Source organism: Anopheles darlingi, chromosome 2 (genome assembly GCF_943734745.1).
Source record: "Anopheles darlingi chromosome 2, idAnoDarlMG_H_01, whole genome shotgun sequence".
NCBI classification, from domain to species: Eukaryota; Metazoa; Arthropoda; class Insecta; order Diptera; family Culicidae; genus Anopheles; species Anopheles darlingi.
In genome coordinates this window covers 28912252-28936902 of record NC_064874.1, presented here as the reverse complement: position 1 = coordinate 28936902, position 24651 = coordinate 28912252, and the positions used below count along the sequence as shown (strand labels likewise).

At 51.0% G+C, this 24651-nt stretch overlaps 5 protein-coding genes across 13 annotated transcripts in view; 2 read left to right on the top strand and 3 right to left on the bottom strand.

Annotated features, from left to right (window-relative positions):
* LOC125959843 (box A-binding factor-like) overlaps positions 1-12786 on the bottom strand; it is a 20258-nt gene extending 7472 nt beyond the window's left edge. The window contains exons 1-2 of one of the 6 annotated variants that reach the window (XM_049692809.1): positions 12275-12786; positions 1961-3893 (exon numbers count right to left, since the gene is read on the bottom strand). In XM_049692809.1, the coding sequence (XP_049548766.1) occupies positions 1961-3893; positions 12275-12296 (1955 nt within the window). In that variant the 5' untranslated portion in view covers positions 12297-12786. Of the gene's footprint in view, positions 1-1960; positions 3894-11663; positions 11839-12274 lie in introns of those variants that run through there. The other 5 variants (XM_049692810.1, XM_049692806.1, XM_049692807.1 and 2 more) reach the window with 5 other exon arrangements.
* A 1566-nt stretch (positions 12787-14352) lies between these two features.
* LOC125959865 (thialysine N-epsilon-acetyltransferase) lies at positions 14353-16665 on the top strand. Its single transcript, XM_049692850.1, has 3 exons — positions 14353-14743; positions 14814-15058; positions 16239-16665. The coding sequence occupies exons 1-3, from the start codon at positions 14672-14674 to the stop codon at positions 16543-16545; spliced, it is 624 nt and encodes a 207-aa protein (XP_049548807.1). The 5' UTR covers positions 14353-14671; the 3' UTR covers positions 16546-16665.
* LOC125959869 (uncharacterized) lies at positions 16576-17395 on the bottom strand. The gene is made up of 3 exons (XM_049692855.1): positions 17278-17395; positions 17018-17212; positions 16576-16937 (listed from the first exon to the last, which is right to left on the bottom strand). The coding sequence occupies exons 1-3, from the start codon at positions 17365-17367 to the stop codon at positions 16695-16697; spliced, it is 528 nt and encodes a 175-aa protein (XP_049548812.1). The 5' UTR covers positions 17368-17395; the 3' UTR covers positions 16576-16694.
* Positions 16928-24151, top strand: LOC125959844 (trafficking protein particle complex subunit 10). 3 transcript variants are annotated; one of them, XM_049692813.1, is made up of 4 exons: positions 16928-17234; positions 19542-19766; positions 19846-23031; positions 23118-24151. In XM_049692813.1, the coding sequence occupies exons 2-4, from the start codon at positions 19742-19744 to the stop codon at positions 23357-23359; spliced, it is 3453 nt and encodes a 1150-aa protein (XP_049548770.1). In that variant the 5' UTR covers positions 16928-17234; positions 19542-19741; the 3' UTR covers positions 23360-24151. The 3 variants fall into 3 exon arrangements, with proteins under 3 accessions (XP_049548770.1, XP_049548771.1, XP_049548769.1); XM_049692814.1 differs by lacking the exon at positions 16928-17234 and adding an exon at positions 19420-19436; XM_049692812.1 differs by lacking the exon at positions 16928-17234 and having other exon boundaries at positions 19451-19766.
* Positions 17691-19426, bottom strand: LOC125959857 (zinc finger protein 121-like). 2 transcript variants are annotated; one of them, XM_049692840.1, is made up of 4 exons: positions 18522-19426; positions 18097-18450; positions 17966-18024; positions 17691-17892 (listed from the first exon to the last, which is right to left on the bottom strand). In XM_049692840.1, the coding sequence occupies exons 1-4, from the start codon at positions 19293-19295 to the stop codon at positions 17691-17693; spliced, it is 1389 nt and encodes a 462-aa protein (XP_049548797.1). In that variant the 5' UTR covers positions 19296-19426. The 2 variants fall into 2 exon arrangements, with proteins under 2 accessions (XP_049548797.1, XP_049548798.1); XM_049692841.1 differs by having other exon boundaries at positions 17694-17892; positions 18086-18450.
* Positions 24152-24651: the final 500 nt, after the last annotated feature.

The window sequence follows — 24651 nt, the reverse complement described above, 5'->3', positions numbered from 1 at the left end:
GGGTCAACTGCTGACTAACTCAACTCGGCTGCCGGTGGCCAACTCGTCGACGAATCGCGTCGTACGGCACGGCCACGGCGCGAAGTCGCGCTGCGAGATGCGATGTCGACCCGCGGTTGTTGTCGTTCGAAGCGTGACCCAACACCAGTTGCGGCGCAAGACGGGCCACTTTGCACCCCGTACCCCGCACCACACGATGACCCCCTCCCCCCCCGTTTTTGGGTTTTTCTTTTGTGCTGTTGTTGTTGTTGTTATCGTTTGCCACTTTCGTTTGCGAACCCTTTCCGAGGGAACCACGGAGCTGATGCAGTGCGACTGGCAGTGACCACGACGACGACGACGCACTATCGGAGTACGCGCCACGTTGAGTCACTACCAGTCGCACTGTGGTTCTACTTTCGGTGGTGCACCGATATGATACGGCACGATCTACACCCCTTGAGCACCACCACCACCGTCAAGAACGTCGCCAAGAGGGCTCGTCATCGTCAACAATAAACAATCGCAACGTCGCGCACACCCGGCCGCGCCAAGCATTAAATAACTTCTTGTCTTACGCGATCTGTCCCTGCCGAGAGGGGGGGGACAGGTACCTGTCCGGTTCTTACCTAATCACCCAGCACCTTCCGTGACGTCGTTGATGGCCAACAGGACACTTTGGATGCGTTTCTGGACCTTCCGTTGAATCAATCCGGCAGATGCGCAGATCTGTGAGGGCCCCGGTGCATCTCGCGAACAATTACCACCCACCAATACCTCCCCTTTTCTCCCTTCTCTTCCACTTTCACCCACAGCCGCAAGCGTTACGTAATCAAACCGCCTCGCGCCCTGAAAAGCACGATCGTCACCGCGCTCGGTTTGCGGATCGTGCCCAGAACGCGCACCCACCCACTCACTTAACCCTTTGAACCCCCCCTCCCCCCGGCACCCCTGCTGTCCAGTCAATTCTCCAGTGTGTGTGTACACGTGTACTTGCCACCCTCGCGTCCGTTCCGCGATCAGGTCGTCGCAAAGTGCAGGTACCGCGTCGCGATCACTCGCGAGTCACGTTTCGTACCGGCCCAACCCAACCTTCCTCTCCCTTATTATGCCCTTTTATGTTGCTCCGGCGATTTGCCCGTGCCCTCAACCTCCAACCAGCACTCCCAAAACGGGCGACTGGATCTCTTCGTTCCGCGCATGCATTATCTCAGCAACCGAAGCAATGCGAAATCTGGTTCTCATATTGCAACCGATACGTGCTGCATTTAGGAGGCCTAAACCAAACCCGAACACAACATTGGCAACCGAGACACCGATGGCAGCTCAGCCAGCTAGCTGATAATGGGCTGCCGAATGCACCAGAACGATCTAGCAGGGTGATGGGTTTGGATTACTTTTCGGAAGGATCGCACGTCGTCGTCGTTATCAAGTCGGTGGCGACTTCGAAGCAAAACAACATTTTTGCCAAACCCTGGGGCATGGACTTTACAGATTTCGGCACAATCGCGCTGGTCCGGGCACTAGGCATATTGCACAAGAAACGGTCGACCCCCGGTCCAACCGGTCAACGCCGCCAAGGTCACGCTCGGTGGTGCGCTGATACGCGGGAAAAGCGACGTCGAGTCAAGAGTGCCTAAGACGCAGCATCCACCAACAACGAAGGAGGCCACGTATACGTGGCCGGCTGCTCCCGGCCATTATCGCGCCCCCAATCACATCGATTTTCGCAACCAGAGGCCACTACCACAGGTCACTGCCGGATTCACGATTTTAATGCTGATCATCGCGCGCGTATTGCGCCGAGGGGGAGGAAAAAATAACGTGGAATTTCTTGATGCGACACTTTGGGATTTGCTTGGGCTTCAGGCGAGGATCCAACCGGGGAGATTCCGTGCCGCGATCAACACGGAAAAAGGAGGCGCACGGTCTCACCGAACAAAAGAAAAACCCCGAAATGATAGCTAGTATGTTGACTTACCCGCCAGAATGGACGCCTGCCTGGAGCGAATCGAAGAGCGCCAATCCTCCATCGGCCGATACCGGTCCAGAGCCAGCACCGCCACCACTGGCGCCACCACCGTTGGCGTGCAGGAGCGAGGCGGCACTGGCGAGATGATCGGCTGGTGACGGTGAAGCTGCCGGTGCACCCGTTAACGTAACACCGGCGATCGATGACGGTGGTTGGCCGGGCGTTGGCGTCGTATGGCCACTCGCGGCACTCGCTAGGACTGCGGTGGCGGCCGCTGTCGTGGCTGCTACGGCGGCGGCGGCCGCTGCTGCAGCCGACACTTGCTGATGATGTTGATGATGGTACATGGCGGTGGTGGCCCCCGACCCGGACCCCGTATCGCTCGCTCGAGGCACATTAATCAACTGAGTGAAGCTTTGCAGCCCGCTATCGAACTCATCCGGCGCATAGTCCGGACTGCGCGACTCCCCACCGCTGCTGGTGTGCGTATGGTTCTGTTGCTGATGATGGTGGTGGTGGTGCTGCTGCTGCTGCTGGAGTTGGTGGTGCTGATGATGATGATGCTGTTGATGCTGATGCTGATGCTGATGCTGCTGCTGCTGGCCGGCATGGTTGTAATTGATCACGCTCTTGTCGTTGTTGTTATGATACATTCGTGCGTATTCCTTCAGCTCCTGCAGGTCCTGATCGTGCTGCTGTTGCTGGAGCTGTTGCTGCTGTGCCAACTGGTGTTGCTGCTGCTGGTGCTGGTGATGATGATGATGATGGTGGGTTGGTGAGTCTCCTGCCAGATGATGATCACCGCTACCGACCAGCCCGCCAGCCGCTAGATAAGTGTCCACGATGCCACAATGCTCATCCTTGAGCGTATCGGCGATCATCTCGTCGATGCTGTGCTGCTGCTGCTGCTGCTGATGGTGCAGCTGCGAGGAATGGTGCAGATGATGGTGCAGTGTGGCCAGTTCTTCGTCTCGCTGGCTCTGATGATGCTGTTGCTGTTGCTGTTGATGTTGGTGTTGCTGATGGAGGCTCGCCTCGTCCAGCTGATGGCAAACGGCCACACCGTTCGGTGAGGCGTACGAAGGGTACATCGCGAGCAGTGTACCGCGCATTCCGATCATCAGCGAAGAAGAAGGATCACCTGTCACACCCGTACGGTGCGGATCACCCAAATAGACGGCCCTCGGTGGCGTCGGATGATGGTGCGATGACGCGGCTAGATCGCCCGGTCCCGGGGAGACACTGACGATGGGCTTGTCCACCGGTTTATAACTCAAATCACACGGCCACTGAGGATGATGTTGCGTCTGCTGTTGTTGCTGTTGCTGTTGCTGTTGCTGCTGCTGCAGCTGTTGCTGAAGGTGATGCGGATGCTGCTGATGGTGCTGGTACGCAGCGGCAATAGCCGAATGCCCGTAACCGGCACTGTTGATCACCGTGTTCAGCGTGGAGAAACGGGGTGGCGAGTTATCGCCGCCAACCAGCTGATCGTTGGCGTCGTACGCTGACAGTGGCCGACCGACCGACGACGCGCTCTCCGATAACACCTTCGCACCGGACGTTATCACCGAGGGTGTGTTGTTGGTCGGTGGACCGGTGCTGCTAGTGGTGGTAGTAGTGATGGCGTCGTTGTCGCCGGTATCGTGCTTCGGCGCACTAGACCCCTCTCGGCTTTCCCCGGCGGCTGATAAACGATGATGGTGACCGCGCTGATCGCCGTTTGGTGGTAGTGGTGGTTCTGGTGGTTTGTCCGATCCGGTCCGATCCGACTCCTGTCGATGTTTGCTGTCACTATCCTGATCGTCGTTGTCGCTTGGCTGCTGCTGCTGTTGCTGTACCGGTGGTGGCTGCGCACTGGTTTGCGGTGGTGGGTGGACAACAACTGGCGACTTGTACGAGGACACGATCGCACCATACCCTCCCGGCTGCTCGGCGCCCTCTTCTGCGTGGAAGGAGTTGTCAACCGAGAGCGAGGATCACGCATCGGAGCGGAGCGGCAGAGAGAAAGAGAGGAAGAAAGAGGAGAAAGAGAGAAAAAGGAAAAGAGAGAAAGAAAGAGGAAATGAGTAAATGAAAAGCGAAAAGAGAAGAAAAGCATAGGGGAAAGCGGTAACGAACGGGCTCGAGTGGATGGCCCTTTTCGGGAGAAGTGCGCAAGAACGGCACAAAAGCAGGCTGCGACAGGACGCTACAGGGATGTGAAGGTACACCCGTGAAACAGCCAGAAAAGGTAGCTTGAGACGAGTCACGAGCGAGGATCCTGCGACGAAGGATTCGACTACCCGTATCCCGCGGGTCCAGAGTCCACTTTGGCGGGCAAGAACCGAAACACAAGCAGCAGAAACTTGCACTTGCCGATTGAATGGCTATTGATTGAAGTTTTGCAAATATTCAACCATCAGGGTCAGGGTTATTTAAATGTTTTGTTTTGTAAAACTTTATTTAAAAATCATTTAATTTTCGAATCGGCGGTTTTCTTGTCTTTGGGTGTCGCTCTACCCTTCTCACTCTCACGCCAATGAGTGAGCGAGAGAGGCAATAAAAAAGAAGGCGTGGCCAAAATATGAAAATTTTAATTTTTTTTAATTAAAAAAAATTATGAAAAATAAAAAATCTAGAAAAAAAAATTAATTTAAAATTTAGAAGAAAATTTCGGTTTCCACATCTAACTACCCTGTTTTATGCCAGTTGAACTGATTGAAGAAATCTCAAACGGTAAAAATTCGACAAAAAATTTATTTTGTTTTCCCTTAACTTTAAACTGTGATCAAAACTGTGCTCCAATTAAATAATTGGTCAATGGCTCTACAAAATGAATTGTATTGTAATATTTGTATAGAACAATGTATTTAGTCCCATTTAATTGAATTTTCCATACTTAAAATAAACTAAAACTTGGTGATTTTTACATAAAGTGGTTCAGCGTTGGCATCTTTAAGGTAATGGGTAAATAAAATCATCTGCAGGAATATTAATATAAAAAAGGGTTTATCGTTGACAGACAAAGCAATGAAAGATATATAATATAAACCATGCTCTTAAAAACAAACTCTTAAGTTTGTGCGCCTTGCTATAAGTTTCTAGAAACCCATCAGTTTGAACAACATTAGATCAATTAACACATCAAATATATTTAAACCCCTTGTGTTGTCACACTCCGAACGGTCAATTTTGGGGCCCCTTTGTCAAAAAGGGACAAGAAAACTGCCTGGTCATGTTGCAAAGTTAGCGCACGAATTGATAATACACACCATCGGTGATGCTCGATTGCATCTTTATGAAGCGAGAAGACGGATCTGCCGATGGCATCCTCTCAACACTCATCACCGGGAGTCCATGGGTTATCATGGCGCAACGCTGCTTATAGTAACAACCTGGCGTATTTTTGGCCGAAGTACATTGTGTTGCGTGAGCAGCTTGACACCTTCGTGACCTGTACAGCACGGATTTCGACATTCGCGCCGTACGACGATAAGGTTGTTGTTCCGATGGAACCATGTACCCTCACCGGTGCCTTGCCAGAGGGCTTTATTGCTATTCATTAAGTCTCCTGATGGCAGAACTTGCTCGGCGTAAAGCAGGTCTAGGCAGACCTCCCGGCCGGTAGGCACGATAAGCAAAAACCGTAAGCAGAACCATCAGGCCGTGAAGAAGTCGCAGAAGCAACGAGCAACCGGTTCAACCGTTTGCGCCTTTTAATTCTACTCGCTGCTCCAATTACATGCATTACTGTCCGACTAAGGACTCGGAAGGGGGTTGCTTTCTCCCCGCGAGAGACGAAGAAACTAATTTCCTCGACCTGCCTATCGGTGACGCCGACGATGATGCTTTCACACAACAATTCACCACAATGGCCATGTTTTCTAGCAAAACGGAATATCTTGCCTGCAATTGCAAAGGTAATAGTGTCGGCATGACGTACTCGCAGTAACGAGGTGTGCAAGGCACACACCTTTTTCTAGCTTCTGGCTAGCCCTTCCATCGTCGTCGTCGTCGTCGTCGTCGTTAGCTTATCGCTTCGCGGTCGAAAGAGGTTGGGGAAAACGAGTAGCACCCATAATTGCACCCATGAGAACCCCGCGATCGGGTCAAACCTTAACACGCCCGTAAGTTATGGGAACAAATTTTTCACTCCACACAACAAGCACTCCCATAGCACAGCACACAGCAAGTGGAACAATTTGTCGCGATCATCAACGTCCCAGACCAACCACCTTGTGCAACGCTGCAACGCTGCAACAGTGCGCGATCAGATGTCCCACCGTTTAGGATGCAATTAATCAAAGTAAATCCCTCTGGATCGCACGCACCGGAGGCACCGGCCGTCTGGAAGGACACGGTGGACGAGCGAGCAACAGGAGCGACAAACCACATCGCTCTGGCTTTCGTCAAAAACCGTCCGTCCGACCGACGACCGACTAGCCTTTTCACACCGGCCCAAAAAGCATGATGTTCTCAGCTTCTTCTACAACCGCGGCCGGGCGAGCGAGATCATGTCAGCGGCCAACCAACGGGTACGGGTGTGCTCAAGTTTCACGCACGCATAACACACGCAGGAATCATCCGATTGCTTCTCCATCTCCAGTGCCGGAGTGAAATGGAGTGAAAACACAAATTGAAAAAAAGTCCAACATTCTCCGTTGTCTTCATTTTAGGCACCGAGCTTAGTAAGGACCCTTAAGTAATGAAATATTTACGAGTGAAATTTAGCGGCCCACAACAAGTGTTTTCCGTGTTCCGTGTTTTTTTTTTTGTTTTTTATTTTCTCCTTCCATGATCCCGGACAAGGACCTTCCCAGGATCCTTGTGGCGTTAGGATCACGTTCCACGTACTAGCGCGCATTTCGGAGTAGGATTTATCCCGAAGGAAGTGGCCGCTTTTCTGCTTGAGTAAGGAGGAGGTCCAGACCGAGGCATGTTCCAGTCTCGAGCAGAACTATTCCATATAATTGGCCATAAAAACGCCATCCCGCCCTTAAGCCGTTCCGCTTGCGCCTAGTAGACGTTTATGGCCGGGACGTCCGATAATCGCTCATAATCATTGCAAAGTACAAACTGTACCGGCAAACTGTGTTGGGTTAGGTGTCCAGTCTTTTATAGCACATTAAAGCCAGTGAAAGTTTCCGGGCTAGAGCAAAGCCAGAGCGAACGTCAGTGGCGTAATTTACGGCAGGGGCTTAGGTCACTGTTCGAGTGTGTCTCGCATTTCAAGCGCTGCTCAGCCCACTGGCGGTTCCTTCTGCTGCGGTTGTCACAATATTTTTTTTTACGATTCCAATGGAGAAATGTGCAACGATCTAGGAGCCCGTGGCGGATGGAAATCATAAAATTGTCGCCGTCGTCTTCGGCGGCCTTATCGACGATCCGCCACAAACCAGACCATAAAGCATCCTAGACGAACTCGCCGCTTTAATCATCGATCATGTCCGATCGATCGCCATGGATCCAGAGCGAGCGCACACATCGCACTGAAAGAGTTGTCTGGTCTGGCCGGTACATGATAAGCAAAGTGACGGAAGATTTACGACCCGTGAGCTACGCGATACGCAATGAAACCTTTGGGACAGGACAACAACCCATTTGAGACTCGGTGATTTTGTTGAAAAAAGTAGAAAAAACGAAGCAATGCTTCATGCACCGACATGTGTTTACCACGATGCCGTTATCATCGATGTAACTGTTTTTTTTTTTTTCAAACATGTAAAATAGTTCTGCCGCATTTTACTTATCTACCAAACACTCCCACCGACCATTGAAGGATATGAATCTGGTTATCAGCAGCACCGCGCAACTCCTTCAAACCTTAATCCTGCCCGCAACAGACCGATGATTCATCTCCGAATGCATATTGAACACTACCGAAGGCTACCGAGATAAGGGTACGGGGCATTCGGTGCCCGTTTATCACACCAATCATCTTCGCCCCGGGTCCATTGTTTGCCAAACGGCCCAGAGGCAAACCGATCCTCGAACGATCTTCATGTTGCGCCAGCTTCTTAACGTCGTGGTGACTCATGGCTGGCACGGACAGGGTACAGAGTCTGTGCAGAGCAAATGAGCTTCAGGGTTGTTTCATACGAAAATGGCAATCTTCTGACTCATTGCGGTGGACATTTCATCATGATCCTTGTGGAGGATGTTCAGAGCTCTTGGCAACAGCAAAAAGAAATCTGCAATCAAACCAACCAACTGGATGGGAGTTCCATTCGGCCATTCCAAACGCCGTCATCGCCATCTGCGTGCCGTGGCTTTGCAGAAAACCCAAATGAACCATTTGCAAATGGGGGGCGTATGCTGTGATCAGCCCCAGAGTGCAGATCGAGCAGCGCCTGGCGTTTCGAGATTGCTGAGCTGTTCATGCTGCTTCTCCTCTTCCACCTCCTCCTCTTCGGCCCTTGGCATGTGGGTAATGCGAGTGAGCTATTTACATTCCTCCACAAAACACTCCCGCCCGCTATCCCGCTGAGCGGAGGCTTCCTCGGTTGACTAAACCATATATCGCATATCCACGGTTACGAGGCCGCCGCCGCCTAACGCCATCGCCGACATCTGACACTGTGCAGGATCGCCATGCCACATCACTCCTACTGCTGCTGCTGCTGCGGTCGTTACCGGATGTCCAACGCAATACCGCATGCTGTGCTTCGTGTTCGACCCTGCGCTGCGGATTGGAACGGAAACGACCACCGCTGCGTTGCGACCAGTGCCACTGCCCCGTGCCCCGTTGTCCGGTTTTCTGTGTTTCTCCTTCTTCGTTTCCCGTCCCATCGACAGGGTGGCGGAATTCCATCCTCTCCGACGGGCCGAGCAGCGAACCGGACGCCACCTATTTTGAATAATCCGCAGAACCGATGTTTTGGCAACCATGGAAAAAGGGTTCCTACGCCGTACGCCCACCGAAAGTGGTGATCATGCGCAACCCAACCAGAGACAGTTCGTTCCGTTGACAGTTCCCAGATGCACCTTTGTGACAAGGCAATAAATCATCGACACGTCATAAAACGATGATCATGTTTTCGCTGCCTTCTCTGACTTCTGGCCGGTATGTTAATGCTTCATGCCGTGTGTGTCCTGTTCCTTGTGACATTTCACAGCAACTAATAAGAGTTGCAGAGAATTGAAAGGCTCTTTCTGCTACAGAACTCGAAAATAAAATCGCGCCACATCTTAAGATGAATGCTTAAAAAACTAACAAAAGTCTTTCATGTAAACTCAAGATTCTTGGTGCTCAAAAAGCCCGAAATGTGTGGCGGACGCAAGATTTTCCAGTCAAACGGGAGGGGACCACTTTGCGCACGAAATTTGAGACATTTCCACACAACACTTAACAGAAAGACCCTTTGCTCAAACATGATACATAACTTCAAACCACACTTCAACTGCACTTGAGAGGTGTTGGTTTGTTGAGCTTTCAGCGTTGAGTAGGTCCTTTAAAGGACACATAGGATTAAGCCGATCTTCTTCTCTGTTGTCGGTGTGCGGTCATCTGCCGCAAAGTCTTGAATTTATCCGCGAGGACACGTGCCACAATATGCTATTCGGGCTGATTTGCCGACAAAGATTGTTTACAAAACAAAATAATAAATTTCCATCCATCCAATAACATTCGTTTGGCTCGTTGTCGAATCGAAACGGGCATTCCTCGCCGTCCTGCACATCCTGCCATCTACCTGGCACGAGCACGGGGCCCCTTTGCTGCGGTAAAACGTGTGCCTTGCCAAACCGGAAGAAAGGTGGAAGCGAAACATTGAAAATATCCTAAAAATGTAGTTCACTTCCTTCCTCGAGCACTCTCTAAAAACACTGGAGCCGGACACAGCAGGTTAGAGGAAGAAAAGATCCTCAAAACTGCATCGCACACTACACTGACAACCGTGACCTGAACTTGAGTTGCAAACCAAAACCTCGAGAATAGACAACCCGGGACCCGGGAGTCATTTACCGGTAATGTGCATCCATCGGTTTTTATATTTTACGCCTCACTTCCCGTCTTTCCTCTCACGGGTCATAACAGGTTCCCCCCGGGGTTCCCTAGCCGTTCCGATGGATCGTATTCTGCTGCACTTTCCGTGGTGTTTTTATTATTGACCTTCGCCTATTTTGTTGCGTGTCCCAACAACCGGAATGGGCACACTGTTGCCCGACTGCTCAACGACGGGAATTAGCATTTGCTTTTTAAGGCAAACGAAGGCCACGGGAATAGTCCGTAAAATACGAGCCGTAACCGTGCTCAACGTGGAGGCTAACAAATCGTCAACAAATTTGTTGAGAACTCGCCTAATAAGCGAGCTCTGCGGTCGGTGGTGATCGTAGTATTTGCTTCTTTTTCCCTTTTGGATTGGTACTGTTTGAAGAGTCCTTTCAGGGTCGCTGAAAAGGGTCAATATTTGCGCAACGAAACCACCAACTGGCTCATATTTAAGACCAATTTCTAAAACTCGACAAAGTGTCGCGTGGCCAATCGCTGCTCAACCGTAAAAGGACGAAAGTCAATAATAGACGGCAGGCAGATGAAATCCAATTCCATGCAGACGGTTTGCCACGATAAGGGAATAAATATCGAAAGGGATAAAGGACCCGAAAGTCAATATCATTATACCTCCATTAAACTACTCAGAGTTATGATCAATATTTGCGCTCAGAGCCCAGAAATTATCTATCGAATCATGCTAATAAATGCGAAAAAAGTTCATGGTTCGTGTGCTTTTCCATAAGTCGGTGACATAAGCTTAAGTAATCCAGTACGAAGTACTCACTACAAGGCCCCATTGCCTATAGTCTCCAATTCACGCTCACTGAACGACCGAAACCTAGCGGAACCGGAACTAAATACATTCATCTTCACCGGTTCCGCCCAGAACTCGATGTCGCCACAGAAACACTTTCCATGATGCACTGTGTAATGCGTAGCCCTTCCGTCGATGGGTGCTGGGTTCAACCGACAATGGTCCAGCTCATTACGCCCAGCAACACGCTTCTCGCGACTCATAGAACATCATAATGCGCGAACTGTGAGGCCGTACCGGCCACACCACACGTCATGCTGTTAGATGCACTTTAGCATACCGTGACGTTTTTGTTGCCGTAGGGTTTATGGGTTTTTCTCCTTCCTCTTGCTTTGCTGTTCCTTCCTTGGTGTGCGCGAGGCGAGTGTTAAGACAAAACGCGACCTATACGGCGCAGAATCAGTAGCACAATAGTCATGCAGCTGCAACGGGTGCGCGCGCGTACACACTACACACCAGCGCAATATACTCCCGGCTGTCGGTATTCCAGCACTACTTTATGGTTCGAAACGGGTGACATACGCTCGAAGCAAAACGCAGCACAATTACCACCAGGCCAGGGTACGACCTAAGGCTGCTGGACCTTACTGAGCAGGGCAGATGAGCGCAGAGCCCCCTTTTCGGTGCCTCCAAGGCCGCCAACACCGAGCGTATGAGTTGCTTATTGCGTGTTGGTGAACTATGGCAATTGGTTACGCCCGACACCACCACCACCACCACCGGTAAGCCGTTGCCAATTCGGCCAAACACGGCGCATTGGCTGCTGTGCACGTGTTTAACGCACGCTTCGAACACTTACTCCCTGCACCTTCAACTCCACCCCGGGATGAGTGTAGAACGCGTTTTACGACGCTTAAACCGAGCGACCTCCACTAAACTCGTCGTCCAGTATCCACCGGCACAAGGGACACGTTTACCAAACTCACTTGCGTCGGAAGTTACAACGGCACACAACCGTCGACGCGTCCGAAGTTGTAGCAATCCGGGCGGCAACTGGAGCCGCCACATCGTCTATCACCGGCGGTACCGGCCCAATGGATGGCTCACCCGATCACCCGAACACCCGTGCCATATCATCCGATATCCACGACGGTACTACCTTTGCCGGAATGGCGACGTCACCAAGATATACCAAGTTCGCCACGATGCTGACGTCGCCGTTGCGCCGCCGACGACGACAACGACGATGACGATAAAGACGTCGTTGCAGATAGCTAATCAGCAGCACCAACAGCAGCAGCAACAGCGGCAGGTTCAGTCGCGTGCCATGGCCAACAAACTGAACGGACACACCTCACGGACCGGGCGCAATCGACGTGCGCGACGCGCGCCACCAGTTTGCTGATATCGATGTCTGGTTATCAGACGGCCACCACCCTCAACCCCCGCCCCGTCACCACGTCACCCGTTGGTCGTTGACATAATCGGCGGAATTCCCTTCGTCGGAATGCGCGAAAGATGGCGCTCCGTCGCCTCACGTACGATAACGATTCGATAGGAACGATGGTCGTTCGTAGGCTTAAGGTCCGATACTTACCGAGGGAATCCTTTTCCGGCATGTTGCGTGATGTGATCTTGCTGTGTGTAGCGTAGCGAGAGTCTTTCGTCGATTGTCCGTTCTCACACTAACAATTGGTTAAACCACATAAAACGTATCGAATCACTAAAACACACACACACACACAAGCACTCGTTCCGAGATGTTGAGCAGATAAGCGCAATTGTTCAGAACTCAGTTGGGCGTCCGGAACCCGCTTTCGGATTGCTCGACCCCGGCACCGGCAAACGGCGGTGGTTCTGATAAGCCGATGGAGTTGCCCGGTGATCACAATCGATCGACGCTCGATCCACTGTGCTGGGCTACTGTTCTTGAACCCGTTACCGTATACGGGGTATCCGGGGTAGTTGGTGGTTCCTCGAGGTCCTTGCCTAGTTCCCGATCCGTACGATCTCGGCGGGATACAGCTAGCAGCACGGTTCTAACGGTTGAAGTCGCTCGAACACGCTAGCGGTTAGTGGTGCCCAGCACAACTGATTGGTTCGGGTGTAGTGGCTCCTCCACTCGTCGACGACCGCGGTGATGATGATGACGATGATGACGACGACGGCAACGGCGACGACAACGACCACAACGATCATAACTACCACGACTACGATGAGTGGTGCTTGGCCCCTGTTGGTTGCTTTCACGATTTCAGCTCCACTCGGCTCCATATTTGTTGCTCTCGTTCACAAACACTCACATGGCGCATAAGGCACGGGGAAGGGGGAGGGGGAAACGGGGTTTCAAACGGGGGGTATACAGCAGTAACCCGGAGATATGCTTTGCTGTATACACTTCCCTTCCCAACCGGTCCCTTGTGCCACCCAAAGTAACGTTTCCCCAAGAACGAAGGATCCAACGCAGGACTAAGAAGCAGGACCGTACGGGAACCTCGCTTTCGCTGGCTGTTTTTTGTTGTTTCGAACATCCCAGCTACAGTGCCACCAACAACAACCAAAAAAAACCCCAGAATTCCGGCCACCAAAACACCGGGAACCACTGTTAGCGAGGCCGCATCGGGAGGAACATTTTGATAACGCCGCCAATTTCGTCATCCTCATGCGCTCGGTCCCGGGTCTTTTTGGTTTTTGTTGCTGTTTTTAGGTTTGAATCGTTGGTTTTTTTTGTGTGTTTCTTAGTAAAGGTTAATGGTTACCAGGGGGCAGTGAACATAACTCATGCTCCAATCCAATTAACCAACGCGTTCCATCACACTGCATCGGCCATCGGGACTGGGATGGAAAGTCCTGATTCGGATGGTAAGAGTATTGACAATCTGGTTGCTCTCCGACCGGCATGGGCTGCTCGTTGAGATAATACTCGTAGGAAAGTCCAAATCTGTTCGACGAACTACCCAAGGGTTGCTGCAGAACGCTCGCTGCACTACTTTTTTGGATGATTGGGTTAAGAAGAAAATATCAAGCTGCAGTGAAAGAAACGATCAGGTGCACTATACTACAATTCCTTCCGTCATCCTGAATGATCATTTAATGGTTGACAGATTGTTTTAGGATCGATAACAGCTACGTCGTTATCTCAGCTACAGCGCCTATCGGCATAACTGTAAGATCAGTGTTAAACATCAATCATAGATCAACAATGACTTGATCGATCAATCATTCTATTGTGTGGAATATCGCCACAGTTGTACTAGCGATAATTCCAGTACATATCACCTGTATACCTGGCACTCGTTATCACTTACACGAGCCTTCTGCTAAGCATAGGGCAGGACCGATTGCTTGACATTGCACTACGAAGGTAGCTTCTATCCCCCCGTTGCCCGTGTATCGCACCCTTGTCACTCAACGTAGTACTACGTCACGAGCCAGGCAGGATCCAGCTGTTTGATAACGACTGTCCCTGTGTGGTAGTAGAAAGACTGCCGGCAGGACAGGACTGATACCGGTTCCTGATACGGCTGGGTGGCTGGTGGCTCGGTGCATCGCATCCTATCAGAGCGTCACCAGAGCAAAATCAACCCGCTGGTGATACCGGACCAGGACGGAGGCCAGGGTGGGAGCGATCTGCCCGCCATTCGGTTCCACCCCTGGGGGCCCCTGATTAGTTGTGCTCGCGGGCGGACGAGCGCGCGGAGTACGATCATCGATGGGAGCCCCAAGGGGCGCGAGGAGGCGGAAAAGCGGCCTCTCCCTGCACTGATAAGATAAAATTTTTAATTTACAAACTAATTTGATAGTACCGCTACAATTCAACCAGTTATCAAGCGGAGGCGCTGCCGGACTGGTCGTCTTGTGCGGTTCAGTCTTGTGCCGTTCGCAGAAACGGTAGGATCTGGAAGTGTGGCCAGTGGCACGGTGGCCACTAGGGTATTATCGGATTGCCCATCCTTTCTACAATTCCACTAGAGCGGACTAGGACACACGGACAATGGCACCGGCAGCGGTAGAGGTACGGAAAACCGTCCGCGAGGATCTCCCGGAAGTGATCGCCATGATACAGGTAATAATGTGCTGTGCGATCAGCGTCGGTCACAAGGACAGTTGTGCTCAGCTAGCTCAGTTCTTCGCAGGAGTTGGCTGACTTTGAGAAGATGCCCGACGGACCGCAGCTTACGGTGGAGGATCTGGTGCGTGATGGTGGCTTCGGACAGCCGGGGGAACGATCAGGCGATGGGCCAGTGTTCCATAGCTTCGTGCTCGAGCAACGTCTCGAACGGTCGGTGGATCCGGCTGCGACTGCGACTGCGACTGCGGCTAATCAGGGCACGTCGACGTCAACACCGCCAGCCAACTGTAGCGCCGAACCTTTAACCCGGTAAGACATTATTTATAAACAGGGCTCGTGAAGCCGCAGAGCTGAGGCTGCGACTGTGCTGGACCCCCTCTCTCTCTCTGGGTGCTATAATACCGTCCGTCCGTTAGCCAACAAACAACCCAAGCCAACGGCAACGAGTCCGTGGCCTTTCGTCAGACCCCACATGCCCCCGCTGTGTGGGCAAACCGTCCACCAATCGGTTGATGGAATGTTACGCCAAATGCTGCTGCCGCTGCTGCTGCTTCTGGTGCTAGTGGTGCTACCATCGCCGCTGATAACAACGCGGTCCCGACGTGGTCCTGGATGGTACAGAGTGCGAGATGGCAATAAGTTTTCTTTTCCCATGGGGCCGCCCATTCCTTCTTCCATCATTTCATATTTTTAATCTCAAACTCGCCGGCTCGACACACAGGCACAGGCACACACACACGGGGCACAGAGGCAGACGGAAAGCCTCAGCCGCACCGAGCGTTATCAGTTCGGTTCCGTGGTGGTGTTCAGTTGTTTGTTTTCTATTTTGCTCGATCCCGGCTCAATCGGGTTCCATGCTTGTGCATGCTGGCCGCGGCCAGCGAGGCAGCCACAGCGTTCACCCACCGTCGTCCCGTGTCTACCATCGCACCAGTGGCCGACACGATGGTGCCCCAGTGAGTCCTTTCATCCCTTGGTACACACACGGTACCGACTTGGGCGTTCTGGCGCGGTGGAATGGGTTGTTTGCACAATTCTGTGTCGTGTGCTATGCGCTCGACCCCTCGACGTCAAGAGTGTCGATGGGCAGCAGAACCGAAACTACACACACGCGCGCGGGCGCACACACAAACCCAGCTGCTGATAACAGTCCCCTTGATCGTTGCTGGACAGCACCGATCAGGCTACAGAACACCCGCCCGAGGCGCACACGAGAGCTGCGCCTGCCTTATCTTATCAGTGCAGCATATTTAACCATGATGCCTTCCATCATTAGTGATCCCCATTTACTTGCAGTGACTCGGTGGCCAAGGAGCAGACGGTTATCCCGCGTCACCCCCCGGGGGGAATCGAAAACGGGATGGACTATAAGACTATAAATTCAGATCGATCCTCGTGTAGCCTTACTGTGGACACCAATTAAGATGTCAATCCTTGGTTTTCTTTTTTTCTCCCTTTTCCTGTTTTCTTTCGTTGTTAATTTGAAAAGGAACCTCATCGGATACGCCATATGCTACTACTCGTACTCCACGTGGCAGGGCAAATCGTTGGCCCTGGAGGATATCTACATACGCCCCCAACACCGAGGCAATGGCTATGGGGAACTGTTTTTCCGGGCGCTCGCACGGCACGCCCGGGATAGCCAGTGCTCAAGGCTCGATTTTCACGTGCTGGACTGGAATCCGGCCACTCGGTTTTACCGTCGCATGGGTGCACTCGATCTGACTGAGGCGGAAAGCTGGCATTTCTATCGCCTACAGAAGGATGCTATCGCGAGACTGTGTGGCGAGGAATGAAAGGTGTCGTCGCGTCCGTTTCAATATTAACTCACAGCTGCCACAGCTTCACCGATACTAATGGTATTATTCAACGTTTAACGTGAGCTAAATACAGACACATTTTTGTCTTAATAATGATATCGATTGTACAGCCATTTGCATTCGAATTAGCTATCATTTGGTGGCTGATCCGTGGTGATCGCTGCGAATGGACCGAGCTTCAGCTGCTCCAGCATGAGCTGGCACTTGTTTTCGGCTTCCTTCAGTATCAGTACATTGCCGACTAGGTTCACCAGGTAGATCAGCACCACCATGAACAGTGACGAGTTGTAGAGACAGTTGAAACAACCGCTCGGTAATGGTTTACTGCATCGCAATCGCTCAAACAGTCCCATAAATCCGTGCAGGAACTGTATAGAAATGTACAGGGCACACAAGCACTTCAATTATTTCCAGTCGCGGGATTAACGGACCGAACGCGTGCACTTACCAGCAACACCAATGATACACCGAACAGTCCCAGCAGAAGATAGTACAGCATGCCCAGGCCCGGACCAACTTTGAGGATGTAACAGATCTGGCAGAAGTTCACCGTGATGAGCGTCATATCAAACATGCTCTGCACGAACGTATTTCCCTGCGGACTTTTCTGTTTACTCTCCTCATGCTTCACGGCCGGTTTTGACTGGATCGAATTGGATAAAAGTGTAAGTATTAATGGCCTCCGGTTCCGGTTCACACTAGACCTACCTCCAGTGGATCTCCCAGTTCCATCTGTGGAACCGCTCGGTACGGTTCCGCCGAGTTCCAGTCACTTTCCATCGCCTTGAAGCCACTCATTTACCACGCCCAACCGCAGACGATACCGTAATGCAGAAATGAAGGACAGCGTGACTACACGCAACCCTATCGCATTGTTACTTATCGACGTTGATTAACAAGATAAAGCACACTAGAGCTGTCGTTGTGTGTCAACCCACGCAACACTCTTAGAACTCATGGGAACTCTTGGCTGTTCATTTATTGATTTATTAATACATTAATTTTTAGTTACATACTATTCCTCTTCCAAGTTCGTTACGAGTAACAACGATCAGTGGTATATCTATCCATTCCTACAAGGATTTTCGACATTCATTTCATTTCCACAAATGACCTGCATGTCATTCGGCTACCGCTATGTTCTGTTTGGAGTCTATTTCATTATCAACAATTTCTAGCTTTATGCCGTGCATTTCTTGCAGGTGCGAGGTTAGTAGTAACTTGCGTAAAAACGTTTCATCGCAATGAGTGCACGGATATCTCTTTGGAGAGCGCTTGCGCATGATACCTTGGTGTGTTTTGGCGTGCGAAACCATGTTGTACCTGATGGAGGTAAAGGTATGATCGATTATTAAGAAGTATTTCGACAAACGATCCAAATCAATGCTGTACATACCTTTGAGAGAAACGTTGGCCACACTCGGGACAAGCGTATGGTTTTTCGCCGGAGTGAGCCTATAATGGAATGGAAGTAAAGGGATTAAGAGGACTTCTACCAGGTTGTGCGGAAACTCACATTACACTTACTCGCATGTGCCGCGCTAAATGTGAACCCGACCGTAGACCGTAACCACAAATTTCACATTTTTTCGCCCGGATATTCCTGTGGGCCAGTTGATGCATGTAGAACGATGAGTAGTGAATGTATCGTTTACCGCACAAGTCACACTGGTACGGTGTTTCCCGTGTGTGAATCGCCATGTGTCGCCGTAGGGTGGACATTTGTGAGAACTGTTTTTTGCACTCCTTACAGGATAGCGATTGTTCGCGAGGATGCTTTTGCAGGTGACTCGACAAGGCTGCGCGAGATTTCAACGATAAACCGCAAACTTTGCACGTGTGATGGTTGCCGTTTGTCGGGTGCTTCTGCTTGATGTGCCACTGTAAATGAAAAGAATATTGTGTTTACTTTTATTATTCAGCATCGCTCAATTTACTATCGCTTAACTTACTTTCCGATCTCCGGTAGTCTGGAACGTTTCATCACAATAGAAACACTCGTACTGACTGCTAATCGCCGAGTCATCCTTTTGTGCGATCTCAATACTTTTTCCTTCTTTCACCTGTATTTCCTCCGAGTCATAATCCAAAAATTCTTCCTCGGTGTAACTCACGGCAGGGGAAGAAACTTTAGATATTGATGTAACAGGTTCGATGAAAAGATGCTTGGTATTCGTCACGGGTATTAGCTCATGGGTGTGTGCCTTCAACTCTTCCAAGTTTGCGAATGACTCGTCGCACGTTTTACAGTTCATCGACAGACTTATCGCAGGGATTTGAGGTTTGCATTGCAATACTACTTCCACGGTTGCCGCTACCGGTTCATCCAGGTCTGCATCACTGGCAGTCTCGTGTCCATTCGCATCTCCTTTATCCAGCACATCCCGTTCATTGTCGTCATCGGTTCCCTCGCCCTTGTCGTCGTCATCGTCGTCGACTGATAGGCCAATCGACCCGTTGCTTAGCAATTCCAGCAACTCCTTCTGGATGATCAGAGCCTTCGTGTAGGTAGCATCGTAATCGTTCAGCTTCACCATACACGATTTGCATGCAGCCGAATCCGTTAAGCTTTGGTACTTTTCCGCTAGATCCTGTTCCGTGATGCGCTCCAGCAAATCGAACAAAGGCGTGCCGGAATACTTGGTACGTGTTTTAACCAAGTTTGGGTACATTTTATGGCTACTTTTGCCACAAACGCAGCACTTTCCCTCGAGAATTTCGGTCATCGTTGCCGCGGATTCGTTTGTTTTGGTCGATCGCGGAATCAAAACAACCCGTCGAACTGTCAAACGCAGCTCGGTGAAAAATAGTACCCGCGTTTACACTTCTTAGTTCAACCCAATTCCAAACCTCGTTTCGTCGCAAAAGTGTGTTTTACAAGAAAACCACGAATAACACAGTTTTACTAAATACTAAACTATCTTTTCTTCTCGTTTGCTATTGAATTCCTTGCCCAATTGCGTGTTATCTAGGTAGAATCGAAACAAGAGCGCCCTCGGCCCGATTGTTGAAGAAAAGTGGTCCGTGAAGAATCCCCGTTCCTGTGAATTCCTCATTTTGTGCGCTAAAATGACCGGAGATTGATCCTAATCGTGTCGTTGGCGGCCCGTATTGCTCTCTATCTGATAAGAATCTGCCGATACGAGCTCCGTCCCCGCCGAAGGGTCTCGCAATGAACTGCAAACCGCTCGTGACGTGTAAGTAGTCCCCCTTTCGATTGCGGTGGCCACCGCGGCATCGTTCGTTGATCCACTTTCTGTTCCGCCCTCGTTCTAGATTCCGGCGATGCGCGTATCTTCAAGACGCTGGAACCGCATATTGTGGCGGCTCTGCCATCGGATTCGGCCGAATGGAAGCGTTCGTACGGGCGACCGGTGAAGAATGTGCGCGTGGAAGTCACCTTTAAACCGTTCGAGCAAGGTGCTCTCGACAGATACAAGGAGGGCAAGTGGAACATCGTGGACCACCCGGTCCTGCACATCTACGTGACCGAGTGCAACGATCTCGAGGCATACCGGGGCTCGGTGAAGGAGGAGATCGACCAGTGGCTCAAGCTGCTCAACGGGTACGGTGTGACCGATTGGATGATACTGCTGGTTGAGACGCTGGACGTGAAGAAATCGAAAAACATTCTACCCCGCACGACGGTACTGGACAAGATACGGCTCGAGTTTGGGGCCAAAAATGGAGACCGTTGCCTGTCCATTCTCAACCCGGCTCGGTTCGAAATGAAGGCAACGGAATCGTTCCGCTGTCTGCTGCAGCGCATCCGCCATCTGATGCTGACGGGATACAACAAAAGTATCGTCAAGTACGAAGAACTTATTCGTACGAATCGCGAGAATCGCATCCAGGAGAACTGGAGCTTCATCGATTACTTTCTGCTGCAGGAACAGCTAGCATTCGTGCTGGAGATGCTGGGCCAACACTCGGAAGCGCTCGTACAGTACGACGAGCTGGATGCCATGTTCTCCCAGTTCATTCTCAACTCGGTGTTCGGCGAGAAGCAAAAGTGGCTCCTCATCTTCGACCAGCCCCTCTACGCGTTCCACGGAATATCGCTAAATCCGGCCAAAATGATGGAAACTCGCGCCAAGATCGTTTCGCGCAATGTTACGCTTCTCGAGTTCCGGAGTTACCTCTTCGAGCGTCAATGCCTGCTGCTCGATGCCGCCGGTAAACCATGGGAAATCGCCGAACGTTTGCTTCCGTTCCTTTTCTCTACACTGCGCGAGATCGAAGCCCTGAAACTGGAAACACCGGAAGGCGCACTGGCCTGCTGGGAGTTTGTGTGTGCCCTCGAGGTGCTCCATCTGTGCGATAAGGTGCAGGAATCGAAAGATATCTACAAGTGTTCCCAGTTTTCTGCTCCCATTTGGAATCTGGCGAAAGATAAGCTGTACGGTTTGGGAAAACAGTGCGGGCTGCTGCCTGGGTTTGTGCCCACTTCGGAGCAGCTGCATACCGTGCTACACCTTTCGGCCGGCATGGGTGACAGCTTGCCCGAGACTGGTCAAGCGGCTGCCCGTCTCGAGCTTCAACCCGAACTACACGTAGAACCGCGCCCCGGCAAACCGCATTCACCAGCACGGAAACCGAAGAAATCGGCAACCGATACACTGAAGGAGGCCCTCGGATCCAATCAAGCCTTCACCAAGCTGTATCTCGAGCTGAGCGAGCTGGCGATCAGCACCTACAAGCACGTGTCACGCCTCCGATCGGCTCGACTGGTCGGACTTGATCTGGGCAACTTCTACATAACGCTCAACGAACCCCAGAAAGCGGTTAACTTCTTTACGGACCTGCTCCGTGAACTGAAGCAGGAAAACTGGCACTACCTTGCCAGCCAGACGCTGCTCGAGCTAGCCTCCTGCTACCGGAAGATGGAGGACAACGTTAACTACACGAAAACGTGCTGCGCGATCGCCTGTTGTCACGATCTCGAGTTACTCGTACGTACATTCTATTTCGATGAGTTCGTCAAATCCCTTCGCACGCTTCAGGCGACCCGGAACGTGGACATCGATGCACTAAGTGTGATCTGCACGCTCGAAGATCACTTGCGCATTGAACGGATTCACCTCGAGAGCGCATCGATCGTACAGGATGAGTTTATCGTCGTGCAGCTTGAGTTCGAAAGTAACTTTCCACGAGAACTGTTGGCAGAACAGGTGCTACTATCGTTCGAGATGAATGCCAAGCAGCAGCAGAGCAATGCGGCTGAGCTGCCGTCCGCTGGCGTGAAACCATCGGCCGAAATTGGTGCCCAGCTACCGATAACCCTGCATCTCGATTACAAGCAGGATAACACACTAAGTGGATCATCCGTTGCGTGCGATACACGCACCAAGCAACCGGTTCGCCGGAGCAGCAGCACACGACGTAAGATTTCTCCGACACAGCGATCAGATTTTACCAATTGTGTGTCATGCGAGCGGATCGTACTCCAGCCCGGCCGTAACTCACTCACGCTCAAGACGAAGGCAACCCGCGTCGGCACGTGGAGCTTCCGTCAGCTAGCGGTTCAGATCGACAGCGTTGAGTTCCTGTCCGAGGGCTTACCACCACGGCTGGAACACTTTGAAACGATTACGAAGGCCTCAATCGCTTCACTGAACTTTGTGAATCTCGTCGCTGGCGTTGAGCAACCGGTCGAACTGATCATTGCGGCCGGAAGCTTCCGTTTTCCCAAGGATGCCAGCGCCACGTTACGCTGTTCGAAGAATCTACGCGTGCGTCTACAGTCGCAGGAGAAGACGGCATTCGAGCGGGAGCTCATCGTGCCGCTAAATGACTTCGCACCGTTTGAACAGCGCTCGATCGCACTGGAAGCCATCTGTGATCTACCGGGTAAACGGGAGGAGCGTGCGATCGAGCAGAAGGTTTCGCTGCAGGTACCCTGGAGCCGAAATGAGATAGCAATCCCGCTCCACTTTATGCCCGCCTTGATCGCTTCTTGTCGTCTACACTCGTCCGGTTCACGCAAGTTCCTTCAGGTAGTGATGAAGGGAGTCAGCGATTATCGCTTGGTATTGCGCGAAGCACAAATGACGTGCAGTGCCGCAGGTGTCACGATCATCGATATCAACCCTCCCGAACCACAGGAAATGGTCATGACCAAGGGACTCTCCATTTCCTATCTGTACGAGCTACAGGTGGAAGCGCTGAAGGCCGAACGCGAACTGCCGATCGTGAATGTGGACTTTCGGTTAAGGTTTGCTGATGCTACGGTAGCGATCGATGCCCGCTCCTACCTACCATACAGTGCGACGTTCGACGTGATGGACTACACGACACTCTTTACGATCTGTGCGAAGGTTGAACCACAGGAGCTGTGCCGTGTCAACTCGGTCTGCCACCTGAATCTGCGCATCTCGAAGGTACACGACAATCCGTTCGCTGATCTGATGTACGAGGTGTTGGCCGACCAGAATATGTGGGCTGTCGTTGGTCGTACCGCGGGTAAGTAGTTACCGTTTCCCCTTCCATTTTGTGTGTGTGTGTCTTTGTGAGTTGTTCCTATATCCCGTTCTCTCGTTCTCCGTTAGGGGTCATCTCGATGGAAGAAGTAGAAAGCCACAGTATCACGCTGGATGTGTTACCGTTGGCCGCCGGCTTTTTACCGCTTCCCAACATTCGCCTGTCCAAGTACATCTCGGCAAGCAAATCGAAAAGTGATGCCCATCCACGCTTGCAACCGTTTCCTCCTGGGCAGATCTACAACTCAACTAAAAGCATGCAGATACACGTGCTAGCGAGCAACACCAATTCGTCTGACCAGGTGCAGTAGTAGCAACGCATCAAATCCGATCGGTCGTTCTGCTCGAGCTCCGACCACTTATAGCTTAATCGTTCAACATGGCAATACAACATGACGCATTCCAAGTGCGAGACACACAATGTAACAAAGATCTGAAGGTTATTTTATCTGAGAAAAGATGATCGTCACAGACAAATTCCAGGTTTGGTCTCTAATTCGGTTTTTAAACTCATATTCTACGTATTTGAAGGTCTTAGTTCATTAGTATTATATAGTTTAACAATCAAACTTCATCCGAATTCCTCTTATGGTCTTCAGGTCAAAATCGTTCCTTAGGCCTTTATCAGAACAGATGGAATTGGCACACACTTTCGCAACCTTCTTTCATCCGATAATATATGATTCACGAGGTTATTATATTCGCTACATTCGATAAACGATGTACCATCTCCCTGCAGCTTGCCTATTTCCGTCTAGACGGTTGTGATTAAGGTCGAACCATGCAACTCTTATCTTATCGTACACGGTGCATTCAGCAAAATTTCGGGCATTTATTTGCAACGGCTGCAGCTCAAGTACTGCGTGATTGCCATCGGCAGTCAACAGTAACGGAACGTTGTCTTTGTTAAGTGCAGTAGCACCGCTTTCAAAATGAGCAGAAGGACCACCGATAGTGAACGTGAAGAGATACCATTGCAGGCGCTTGGACACGAAGAGAGATCCAGCAAACAAGAAGGACGAATAACTAACTGCGAGGAGATCGATGCTCCCGAAGCACATCCCAGCATTGATACTCAAACCCTTGCCGGGCTGGTGACGATTGTAACCATTAATTTTCACCAATTGGATCAGCTGCTGCAAGTCGGCCCGGCGCTTGGCGTTCGATACTATGTGATCTTGGCGCTCCTGGTCATTTCCTTGGTGTCTGTGGTAAGTGTCGCGGATCGCATTGGATCATTAACTTATTTGCTTCTAAAGCTCATGCTTTCTTTAGTTCGTAGTTGTCGTGGTGCGCAGAGTTCTGGAACACCATGGTAAACAGATTAAGTCCAAGAGTAGGCGAATACTCCAGTGGACTAACGACATACTGACGGGTTTTATATTCGTCTCCAATCTGTTGCTACAAATCACCACCGATGTAAGCAATCAGTGCCAAGTTTTACTTAACCAACCGTTACCAATCGAATCGAATCGAACGGATTGATTATGATTAACAGATATACTACGTCGAATACAATCGCTTAAAACGCGAAAGTAAGGTAAGTGGAAAGCGCTACGGACACAGAATAGAATTTCATTCTATTTTCTCAATATTCCTTAGT